The sequence below is a fragment of the Bison bison genome, unplaced genomic scaffold (assembly GCF_000754665.1).
Source record: "Bison bison bison isolate TAMUID 2011002044 unplaced genomic scaffold, Bison_UMD1.0 scf7180017864297, whole genome shotgun sequence".
Taxonomy (NCBI): Eukaryota; Metazoa; Chordata; class Mammalia; order Artiodactyla; family Bovidae; genus Bison; species Bison bison.
In genome coordinates, this window is record NW_011494869.1 from 6,470,563 (window position 1) to 6,483,628 (window position 13,066).

The following is a 13,066-nucleotide window of genomic DNA, read 5'->3' on the forward strand; positions in this document are numbered from 1 at the left end:
TTATGCCTCCTCTTTCAGCCCCATACCATTTTCTGTATAAAGCCCCAAACCCTGCTTCAATTATTCTAGAACCTAGAACTTCTATTTCACACTCTCTAAACAATAAATTTCCAAAATTCTCCCAAGGTAAGCCAGTGGTTATCGCTTGGTTATACCACATAAGAAAGGAAAAACTGTGACGTTTGCTTGTTTTGTAGATCTTCAACCAATTCTTCTGTTTTCAGCCTCACCTCACACCCCACTTTCAGAGATATCAGTGCTTCAACCCTTTGAGCCTTCCCAAGGTTCTTTAGTGTAAAATGATTTCTGGTTCTTACGTAAAATGATTTCTCCAACCAACAAGCTTAAGCTTTAACTGCTTAATGTCTAATGAAGGTAAACACGTGTTTAATCCAGTATATTGAAGTGGAAATTGCAGTTTCCTGTAAATACTTAAATATTGTGTATTTAAGAAATCTATTAATATTAGTTGTGATATCTTTTTACATCTTGGTATAAATAAGTTAATAAATTTTAAAGCTTTAAATGAATGGAAAATATTCCATAAAATGATAAAATGTCAATATGATTACAGTAGAAAAAAAAAAAGCCTAAATAAATCGCTAACTAAAGAAGAAATAGTAAAAATGAGGGTGTAGATGTACATATGCACCCAAATAAAGTTCAGTCATTTTTCCCTTTTGGTTTGTATGGAGGCAGATGGGGTAAGTGACAATGCAGAAACAGATTCCTCCACATTTTGACCCAAAGGTGAAAAAATAAAGATAGAGAGTGGAGATACACTTTAACTAAATTAGCTCATTTAATTCTAAAACTCCCATGGAATTTATGCCATTTTCTTTATAGATGAAGAATCTGAAGCTAAGAAAGGTTAAGGAACTACCCCCAAATTCATGGTTAACCATCCTTTCTGCTATACTTACTGCTTTTTCATGTTTAATCCTACATTGAACAAATTACTCTATGGAACCAAGTGTTCACATAGTGGAAGAAAAAGTACCAACAACTTTACCACTTGCCCCACAGTACTGTGAAGAGGACAGCGTCCATTTTGTCATCTCCAGAGCCTAGTATAGCACCTAGCATGTTACAGGCATCTAATCATTGGTGAATGAATGAATTTTGGAATGAGAGAGTACAATTTGTGGAACAAAATGACACCAGGTTAGTCAACAGAATTATTTAAATAAGAATTACAGCCACTAAAGTGATTACTTTAAATGAAGTAGTAAAATCTAAAATAGAAAATATAAATTAAAAACTTTATTACTATCTATAAAGTTACCCAAATATCACATAACATACCAGTAAGTACTATTCAATACATTTCAAAGTATGCCAGTTGTATTAGATGACTCATATTAATACCAGTTTGGCAAAGACATAAGCCACCTGTCCTTTATATTTGATAGTAAAATGAGCCAGTGATGGAGGAAGGTAATCAGGCATATAAAATTTCAAAGGGAACATATTTCATAATACATAGTTCAGCCAACATCTGCTCCAAGCATATATACTACAGCATAGGAAAAACAGGGCTTCTCCTTCGCATTTCAAGGATTTTAAAAGAAGATCAAATTAATTAGACTATTATCCCATCCCATCTCATTTGTTACCCATATGTTATAGGAAACAAATTATTGTTACTGTTAACACTACTCTAAAATCTTTCTTTTGGTATCAGGACACTTCTCTTCAGATCACCTTCTGGGCTGCAGAAGAAAGTAAGCTGTTTGTTATGATTCTGTATGTTTCCATAGCAAAGGTCTGTGTGTGCTTAATTTAACTAAAGCTGGAGGGTTACAGCCCGAAGGTCACTACAGGACAGACTAGAGCAGCTTCAAAAAGGGGAGTTCTGTTATCAGTTCTGCTACCTTACTTGGAGGGAGGGGATCTGAATATATTAATATTAGAAACATGATATACAATGTAGAGATACTAAAAGTTCAAAACTTCCAAAATATCAATTGCTTCAAACTGTAAATGTGCATGTAACAATATCATATAAAAAGTCATTACCTGGAAATGAATCTTAGTATATGATGAATACAAAGTCTAGTTATGGAAAAAAATACTATAATCGCCATCTTAAATTTCAGTAACATTTAGGATAAGACTCAAAAATATTTATTCCTTTATAAAACTTATCACTGTATAACAAAGTATGCGTGTAGTTTTATGCAATTTTATCCCATATGTAGATTCAAGTAACCACTGTAACAGTCAGGATCTAGAACGCCTCATTACTACAAAGGAATGCTCTTGTGCTACCCCTTTACATTCACAATCTTCAACCAGTTCCTGTTCCCTGGCAACCACTAATCTAGTCTCCATCTCTACTAACAGTGTCACATATACAAATGGAATCACAATAATGTAACCATTTGAGACTGCAGCCTGGCTTGCTGCAGTCCATGGGGTTGGAGAAATCAGACACAAATAAGTGACTAAACAACAACAAATACTTAACTGAGCATTTATTATGTTCTTTACATGCAACATTTCATTTGATCCCCCTTAACTCTTAACTAGGTGTATTATTATCCTCATTTTAAGAAAAAGGAACAGGAGGTAAGGTTCCATCCATAATTAACCTCTATCACATCACAGATTAATCTTATCTACAGAAAGTGTTAGTCACTTAGTCATGTCCGATTTTTTGCAACCCCACAGACTGTAGCCTCCCAGGCTTCTCTGTCCATGGGATTCCCCAGGCAAGAATACTAGAGTGGAAAGCCATTCCTTTATCCAGGGGATCTTCCTGACCCAGAGATTGAACCCAGGTCTCCCACACTGCAGGCGAATTCTTTACCATCTGAGCCACTAGGGAAGCCCCTTCTCTACAGAAAACTAACAATTTTACCAAGAAAACAAAAACTGCTGGAGATAATAAATGAATTCAACAAAGCAGCAGCACATAAAGTCAACACATGAAAATCAGCTGCATTTCTATACACAATCAACAACCTGAAAAGGAAATTACAAAAACAATTCCACTTACAATAGCACCAAAAAGAATAAAATACCCAGGAATTAACACAATGAAAACTATAAAACATTGCTGAAAAAAATTAAAGACATGAATAAATAGAAAAAATCCTATGCTCAAGAACTGGAACAATACTACCTAAAACAATCGACAGATTCAATGCAATCTGCATAAAAATCCCAAGTTATTTTTACAGAAATAGAAAAATCCATCCCAGAAGTCATATGGAATTTCAAGGGACTCTGAATAGCCAAAACAATTTTCAAAAACAAAGAACAAAGGTGAATACACCCACTCTTAGATTTCAAAATTTACTAAAAAGCTACTGTAATCAAAACACTGTGGGACTAGCATAAAGGCAGACATCAAGACCAATGGGGTAGAATAGAGAGCCTAGAAATAGAACTCTTAGACATATGGTCAAATGATTTTTTTTCAGTTTTGTTTTTGGCCATGCCACACAGCTTGCAGAATCTTATTTCTCCAAACAAGGACTGAACCTGGGCCCCAGCAGTGAAAGAGCTGAGCCCTAACCACTGGATCACTAGGAATGATTTTTAACATTCAATGAGGAAAGAACTCTTTTCAACAAATAATGCTGAGAAAACTAGGTACCTACATGCAAAAGAATATAGATGGATCCATACCTAACACCATATACAAAAATTACCTCAAATTGAGAAAAGACCTAAATATTGTATGATTTAAACTATAAAATTCTTAGGGAATCTTTTTTTTTTCTTGGCTGCTGTCACATGGATCTGGGATCTTAGCTCCTTGGCCAGGGATGGAACCCGGGGCCCTGGCAATGGAAATACTAAGTCCTAGCCAATGGACTGCCAGGGAATTGCCCCTTCCCTTATTTGGGGGTAGGAAATTCATTTAAGCAAGTGTAAATAATTTTTCTCCTGGTAAGAGAAGTCAATTTCTTGACTTTCTATGATGACCTAATAAGTTCTATGATGACCTATAAGACCTTCTAGAACTAACACCATAAAAAGATGTCATTTTCATCATAAGGGACCGGGTGGCAAAAGTAGGAAGTCAAGAGATACCTGGAGTAACAGGCAAGTTTGGCCTTGGAGTACAAAATGAAGCAGGGCAAACGCTAACAGAGTTTTGCCAAGAGAACGCACTAGTCATAGCAAACATCCTCTTGCAACAACACAAGAGACGACTCTACACATGGACATCACCAGGTAGTCAATACCGAAATCAGAGTGATTATATTCTTTGTAGCAGAAGATGGAGAAGCTCTATACAGACATCAAATACAAGACCAGGAGCTGATGGTGGCTCACAACATGAACTCCTTATTGTAAAATTCAGACTTAAACTGAAGAAAGTAGGGAAAACCATCAGACCATTCAGGTATGACCTAAATCAAATCCCTTATGATTATACAGTGGAAGTGACAAATAGACTCAAGGGATTAGATCTGATAGACAGAGTGCTTGAAGAACTATGGATGGAGGTTCATGACACTGTATAGGAGGCGGTGATCAAAACCATCCCCAAGAAAAAGAAATGCAAAAAGGCAAAATGGCTGTCTGAGAACTTTCAAATAGTTGAGAAGTGAAAGGCAAAGGCGAAAAGGAAAGATATACCCATCTGAATGCAGAGTTCTAAAGAAGAGCAAGAAGAAATAAGAAAGCCTTCCTAAGTGAACAATGCAAAAAAAAGAGAGGAAAACAATAGAATGGGCAAGACTAGAGATCTCTTCGAGAAAATTAGAGATACCAAGGGAATATTTCATGCAAAGATGGGCACAATAAAAGACAGAAATGTGATGGACCTAAAAGAAGCAGAAGATATTAAGAAGAGGTGGTAAGAATACACATAAGAACTATGCAAAAAAGATCTTAATGATCTAGATAACCACGATGTGATCATTCACCTAGAGCCAGACATCCTGGAATGCAAAGTGAAGTGGGCCTTAGGAAGCATCACTACGAACAAAGCTAGTGGAGGTGATGAAATTCCAGTTGAGCTATTTCAAATCCTAATAGACGATGCTGTTAATGATGCATTCAGAATGCCAGCAAATATGGAAAACGCAGCAGTGGCCACAGGACTGGAAAAGCTGTTTTCATTCCAATCCCAAAGACAGACAATGCCAAAGAATGTTCAAGCTACCGCACAATTGCACTCATCTTACACGCTAGCAAAGTAATGCTCAAAATTCTCCAAGCCAGACTTCAACAGTATGTGAACCGAGAACTTCCAGATGTTCAAGCTAGATTTAAAAAAGGCAGAGGAACCAGAGATCAAACTGCCAACATCTGCTGGATCATAGAAAAAGCAAGAGAGTTCCAGAAAAACATCTACTTCTGCTTTATTGACCATGCCAAAGCCTTTGACTGTGTGGATCACAACAAACTGTGAAAAATTCTTCGAGAGATGGGAATACCAGACCACCTTACCTGCCACCTGAGAAATCTGTATGCAGGTCCAGAAGCAACAGTTAGACCTGGACATGGAATAACAGACTGGTTCCAAATTGGGAAAGGAGTACGTCAAAGCTGTATACTATCACCTTGCTTTTTAACTTATATGCAGAGTACATTGTGCAAAATGCAGGGCAGGATGAAGCACAAGCTGGAATCAAGACTGCCAGGAGAAATATCAATAACCTCAGATACTCAGATGACACCACCCTTATGGCACAAAGTAAAGAGGAACTAAAGGGTCCTTTGATGAACGTAGAAAAGGAGAGTGAAAAAGCTGGCTTAAAATTCAACATTCAAAGAACAAAGATCACGGCGTCCAGTCCCATCACTTCATGGCAAATAGATGGAGAAATAATGGAAACAGTGACAGACTTTCTTTTCTTGGGCTCTAAAATCACTGCAGATGGTGACTGCAGCAATGAAATTAAAAGATGCTTGCTCCTTGGAAGGAAAGCTATGACCAACCTAGACAGCACAATAAAAAGCAGAGGCATTACTCTGCCAACAAAGGTCCCTCTAGTCAAAGCTATGGTTTTTCCAGTAGTCATGTATGGATATGAGAGTTGGACTATAAAGAAAGCTGAGCGCCGAAGAACTGATGCTTCTGAACTGTGGTGTTGTAGAAGACTCTTGAGAGTCCCTTGGACTGCAAGGAGATCCAACCAGTCCATCCTAAAGGAGATCAGTCCTGGGTGTTCATTGGAAGGACTGATGCTGAAGCTGAAACTCCAATACTTTGGCCACCTGATGAGAAGAACTGATTTACTGGAAAAGACCTTGATGCTGGGAAAAACTGAAGGTAGGAGAAAGGGACAACAGAGGATGAGATGTTGGATATCATCACCGACTTGATGGACATGAGTTTGAGCAAGCTCTGGGAGTTGGTGATAGACAGGGAAGCCTGAAGTGCTGCAGTCCATGGGGTCGCAAAGAGTCGGACACAACTGAGTGACCGAACTGAACTGAAGAAAAGTCAAAGACAGAAGAAATGGGGAATTTCCTGGTGGTCTAGTGGCTAAGACTTAGTGTTTTCACTGCCAGGGCCCTGGTTCAATCCCTAGTCAGCAAACTAAGACTCTGGAAGCTGCATGGTGTGGCTTAAAAAAAAAAAAAAAAAGATAAAAGAATGAACCAAAGAGTCCTTCTCCTAAATGAAGCTCTCATTTAAGAGTAAACTAAAGTTCTAATAACAAATGGTAAAATTCCTATGTTGAGTTTTCCTGAGCTTTCTTTTTCTTTCAGTTTTATTGAGCTATAATTGGCATACAGTACTGAAATTTTAAGGTACACAGCATAATTGCTTGATTTACATATATTGCAAACTTATACCATGATAAATTTCATTAACATCCATGACTTCTTACAGTTATATGGGGGGAGGGTGTTTCTCGTGATGAGAACTTTAGGATCTACTCTCCTAGCAACTCTCAAACATAGCATATAACAGGGTTAACTACAGTCACCATATTGTACATTACATCCCCACTACTAATGTTTTAACTGGAAGTTCATATCTTTTGACTACCCTCATCCATTCCCCCTCTTCCAACCCCCTGCCTCTGGTAACCATAAATCTGATCTCTTTTTCTAGAACTGACATTTCTTCTTGCAAGTCATTTTAAAACCCACCTAAAATGTAAAGGTTTGTTTGTCAAGAACTATAAATCATGTTTAGATAATGAAAATAAATCATAAAATATGGATAGTATAGGAAATGATCAGCTATAAACTGTTTTTGCTCAATTAATTTCTCCACTACAATACACAATGCCGTAAGACAAGCACTAAGAGAAAAAAATAAGTGACAACATATTACAACATTGCCGTTCTGATGTTTGAGTATATAAAAGCAACAAATAATTTCATATATGAAAGAATCCAGGGAATAAAGAATCCAAAACCCTCCTTAAACATTTAAACAAAAAAAAAGCACTTTAAAAAGAAATAAAAAAGAATTAGTACTAAACCTGGAATCCAACTACATATAGAACTAAGCTAAACAATAGGAGTGGTGGGACATGAGGCAGAGAGATGACTACAGATTTGAAAAGATTAATTAATATAAGCAGCAAAATTCAGGAGGTAGATTGCAATACAGGGGGAAGAAGTTTAAGAGAGACAATTACCTCATTTTTCAGAGTAGGGAGCAATTTGTAACATTTAAATCTAAGACAAAAATTTAATTTCTCACTAATTTATTTAATTTCTTTAGCCTTAAGAAAGACTGTTCAGTATCTCTTAAAGTGAAGAACAATATCCAGAATTTAGCAGTTCATATAGTTTTAGTTCATTTTTTTTAATGTTTCATTCAAGTAAAATTAAATTTAATATTCAACTCTTAAAACTTACATATTCTATTTTATACACTCAGATATAATTTTAACAATTTCACTTTAGTTTTATTTTCTAATAAATTAATTTAATTACAAAGATGTTCAATATATAGTCCTATCCTTTTAAAAAAAATCCATTCATTTTTCTAGTCAGCCATCTACTCTTCCACTAAACATACAGAGAATTACCTGGATTGTTAATCAAATGCCAACGACCGCTTATTTCTGAAGGATTTAGACTTTAGGTAATTCATTGCTTTATTCTTTTTACTTTTCTGTATTATTTGGACCTTAAACAAACATGCATTGTACTTATAAACATAAACAGTCTTTTCTTTTAGTCAGAAAAACAATTATTTAACCATTATGATCTTTCCCTAGAGGTTTACTAGCTGAAGAGTCAGTCCAGTAAGAATATCTTTTAGCCTAGCCAAAAAAAAAAAAAAACCCATAATGCAGAAGTGCAACTGTATCAACAAGGACACAAAACCTCAATGGAAGCTTTTCAGGTTTGAAAATTTTCTCTCTTCAGGCTCAGCAGTACCTGACTGAATGGACCCTACCAACAACAGATATATGGTATCTGCAAAACACACCCCTAAAATCTCATACCTTCACCACAGGATGTCCCCCAGTAGATGCTTTTACTGCTCCTCGGCTACCTTCAGTTTCATAATGGGCTCGGTGATGAGTTTTAGGTTGCACTTCTATTTTCAGTTCACATTGTCCAAAATGAGTTGGTAAAGGCCAGTCTAGTGGAGGTAATGAAGATGTGCTATAAACAAAACACACAAAGACCCATTTCACCATGCTATTATTGCCAGCCAAGCAGTGATTCAAATTATTTCTTTGAAGGCACCAACATTTCTTCCTATGATCTTTGAAGTAAAGTATTTAAAAAATAAAATTTAAAGAAAAAGAAAAAAAAACACAAAACTTCACTTAATAAGTTGTAACCTGTATACAGAGGGCGTTTTAGAAATAATTAACCTGATAATAAAATCAATTTTATTTATTTTTGGTTTCTTTTTTTAAAAAGGACAAATTCTAATATTTCATTTAAAAATAAAAAATTCCATAAAACTATAACTATTTCTCAACTATGTGTATAACCACAAAAACAATCAAAACAATTTTTAAATAGCTTAAAGGGGACAGGTTCATTTAGATATGTTATCAATGAAAATATGGAATTAGAAAAGAAACAACTTCTAAGTCTACAGGTATACTAATGGACCCAAAGCTAGAATGATTTGTATTAAAAAGTAATATCTTCTATTTAAAAAAATATCTTAATAATTGGTGAAATGAGACTTTAAATGTCTTTTCTACCTTTGAATGCTACCATGCCTAGAGTAAATTTCTAAGTTATTTCATTGTTTCCCTTAATATCCTTGGCCTAGCATTACCAGCTACTCTGAAGCTCAAAGGTAGTAATTTTTATTAGTCTGAAACAACAACTCAACTTCATCAACTCTCAGCAAGTTTCTGCACTTGTTTAAGCAAATCCCTAAAAAGATTAAGATAATTTTCATAAGCAAAGTGATGGGTTCAAAGGAGTCTTCAATAGCATAATTCCACATTATAATTTTCTAAATATCTAGATTCAGAAATAAACATTTGTACCAATAACAAAGCATTTTTTAAAAAAGTAAACAGACCCACCTTTAACACATGATAACTTATCTTCCCTAATCAATTACAGATTAGATTGATTCTAAAAATGGCACTGTGATAACTGATAAGCCATTTAGAAAACAGTCATTACAACAGTCTTCAGTCCTTAGCTGGATTCAAGATTCGAAAAAATATATATATGTACAAATACAAACAGTTATTTATGTTACATACATATATTATAAAAATTATACATAAAAATTAGAAACGTGAAAGTTAGATTTTCTCTTTATTTGTAGTTATTTTAGAGTGGGATAGGCTTTCAAATATAACATAAAATCTAAAAGCTGTGAAGGAAAAGACAAATTTGAATATATAAAATTTAAAAATTCCTCTAAACCAACAATAAAAATCATACACTTATATGAAGTCTAAAAACAAATTATGGAAAAAACCACTTGTCACAATATAAAAAAGGCAAATTTCACTTGTATGTTATTGAGTTCTTAAAAATATAAAAATTCAAAAATATATATATAACCTTATCCCTAAGTGGGAATAATTAGTAATTTAATTTATACTATTATCTTTTATAAGAAGCTTTTGTGGATAAGAAAATTCATTCTGAAAAAAGAAAATTCATTCTAGGGCTTCTAATGCAATTTGTTATTCTTTATAATTCATTATACACTTTTAAAATGATAACTTTAACCTATTTAAAGACACTTTTAAGACTACAAAGAAAATAAATGTGGTCTTTTAAGTTGTCTGGAAGAAACTAAAGAACAAAAAGGAGGAGGAAAGATGGTCAAATTATTCTACATAGATAATGTAGTAATTACATGCCACCAATAAACATAAACATGAAAAACGACCATTAGTCATTTCCATCAACTCACCGAAATATAGGGGTGTGACCAGGCTTTGGTTTGCTCCAGGTAAAGGGTGAAGGAACTGAAAGAAATTGGTCACCAGATGAATCTTTCTTTAAAGGATACTGAGATCCAAGGCCATCATCTATTGAAGTTTCCCGTGATGGTGAAAGATTCCCTTGGTCATCTGAACAGAGTTCTAATTTTCCTGGTAGTATGAGAGCTTGATCTTCAGAAGTCTTCCTTGTTTTCAGAGGAATATCAGTTTCTGCACAGTACTGAAATGGAAAAATCGCAGGGCCAAGGCCTGATCCACCCTGGACAGAAGCATTGAGCCAGGTATCTTCTGTTACACTTCCCCTGGGGGAGTGACCAGGAGAAGGAACAGGCGAATGATGCGGTGAAAGGGACCCAGGGTAACAAACCTCAGCACTAGAGTGCCGCCGTTTCCCACAAGGGGAAGTAGGCCTTGATGAGGGTCCTGAGGCTGGCCTGGGGCTCAGCCAATTCTCATCAGTGATACTAGATCTAGGAGAGTGGCAAGGAGATTGCCTAGGTGACAAGGAATGTCCAAGTCCATACTGTTGATGCCAGGACTCTTCTCCAGGGCAGCCTCCTGGAGAGCCACCAGGAGAAGTCAGAGGGGATCCGAGAGTAAATCGGGCAGCAGCTTCATTCAACTCCGAATCCACATCATCATAAATATGTGAAAGAGATTCACAAGAAGACGCATCTGAGAACCAGCTCCTAGAAGAGATGCTACTGGCAGGACTAGGACTAAGGGAAGATTCCCGGTAGGATGGCTCAAGAGGAAGATAGAGATGATCTCTAGAAGGCCTTTCCAAATATTCCCTTTCTGGGTCATTTATGTGTAGGTCATCTTCATGAGCATCAATTTCTTGATGACAGTTAGGAGAGATGGATGTAATTTGAATACTTGGGCACTCAAAGGGTTTGGGACCACTTAATGGACTGTATTTAGATTCAGGAATTTCACAAGTTCCTTCATAGTTTTTGTGACCTTGGAGCTGAAACGATGGTGACAAAACAGAAGAGTGAGACGGTAATCCATGATGTGGTAAGCAAAGTGGTGAGTTTAAAGTAGATGGAGGTGGATCTACATTAAAGATGTAAATGGATGCACAATCATCTGGCTCAAGATCTATGGGGGTTGGGGGGAGCAAAAAAGAAAAATAATTAACAAAACAAGAAATTAGAAATTTTAGATGTATAAATTACTAGATGAGAACGTAAATAATAATAATCTTGAGAGAAGAGAGTGGAACAAAAAATGTACATCATTAGCTCCACTAAAGAGTGGCGTGTCTGTGTGTTTTAATGTATCTGTGGATACATGCAATTATCATTTTTTATACAATTTTTTCTTTTTCTTTATTTCCACATTTTTCTAAAATTGAGAATCTGAAAATAAATGCTTTTATAAAAATAATCACATCCATAATTTTAAAAAAACATCCACAAAACTATATAAGGATACGATCATATAAATTCAGCCTCATCTGGAATCAGCAGGTTAAGATGAAGTAAATAAAGGATAAAGCGGAGTTTTTGAAAAGTTTTTAATTTTAAGTATACACACTAGTTTATTAATGGAAAGGATGTGTTATTGTTGTTTAGTTGCCAAGTCGTGTCTGACTCCTTGTGACCCCTTGGACTGCAACACACCAGGCTTCCCTGTCTTTCACTATTTTCTGGAGTTTACTCAAATTCATGTCTATTGAATAGGTAATGCTATCTAACCATCTCATCCTCTGCCACCCTCTTCTCCTTTTGCCTACAATCTTTCCCTGCATTAGGCTCTTTTCCAGTGAGTCAGCTCTGGGTATCAGGTGGCCAAAGTACTGGAGCTTCAGCTTCACCATGAGCCCTTTCAACGAATATTCAAGGTTGATTTCCTTTAGGATTGACTGGTTTAATCTCCTTGCAGACCATGGGACTCTCAAGAGTCTTCTCAAGCACTACAGTTTGCAAGCATCAATTCTTTGGTGCTCAGCCTTTCTTATGGTCTAACTCTCACATCCATACATGACTACTGGAAAAACCAGTAGCTTTGACTATATGGACCTTTGCTGGCAAAGCAATGTCTTCCCTTTTTAACACGATATCTAGGTTTGTCATAGCTTTCCAAGGAGCAAGCGTCTTTTAATTTCATGACTGCAGTCACCGTCCACAGTGATTTTGGAGCCCATGAGAATAAAATCTGTCACTGCCTCCACTTTTGCCCTTCTATTTACCATGAAGTGATGGGACCGCATGCCACAATCTCAGTTTTTTGATTGCTGAGTTTTAACTCAACTTTTTCACTCTCCTCTTTCACCTTCATCAACAGGCTCTTTAGTTCCTCTTTGCTTTCTGCCATTAGAGTGGTATAATCTACATATCTGAGGTTTTTGACACTTTTCCCCGCATTCCTGATTCCAGCTTGTGATTTATCCAGCCTGGCATTTCGTATGATGTATTTTGCATGTAAGTTAAATAAGCAGGGTGATAATATACAGCCTTGACATATTCCTTTCCCAATGTCAAACCAGTCAGCTGTCCCATGTAAGGTTCTAACTGCTGCTTCTGGACCCACATACAGGTTTCTCAGGAGACTGGTAAGGTAGTCTGGTGTTTCCATCTCGTCAAGAATATTCCACAGTTTGTTGTGATCCACACAGTCAAAGGCTTTCTTGTAGTCAATGAAGCAGACGTTTTTCTGGAATTCCCTTGCTTTCTCTATAATCCAATGAATGTTGGCAATTTGCAACACTGGAGGGACAGAAGAATCAGTTTCTTCAATCA

The 13,066-nt window shown here is 36.1% G+C and overlaps 1 protein-coding gene across 1 annotated transcript in view; it reads right to left on the bottom strand.

Moving 5' to 3' along the window:
* The window catches only part of NFATC3 (nuclear factor of activated T-cells, cytoplasmic, calcineurin-dependent 3), a 93,800-nt gene that overhangs the window by 51,532 nt on the left and 29,202 nt on the right, over nucleotides 1-13,066 (bottom strand). The window contains exons 3-4 of the mRNA XM_010851112.1: nucleotides 10,289-11,423; nucleotides 8,385-8,547 (exon numbers count right to left, since the gene is read on the bottom strand). Coding sequence (XP_010849414.1) covers nucleotides 8,385-8,547; nucleotides 10,289-11,423 — 1,298 coding nt within the window. The remainder of the gene's footprint in view (nucleotides 1-8,384; nucleotides 8,548-10,288; nucleotides 11,424-13,066) is intronic.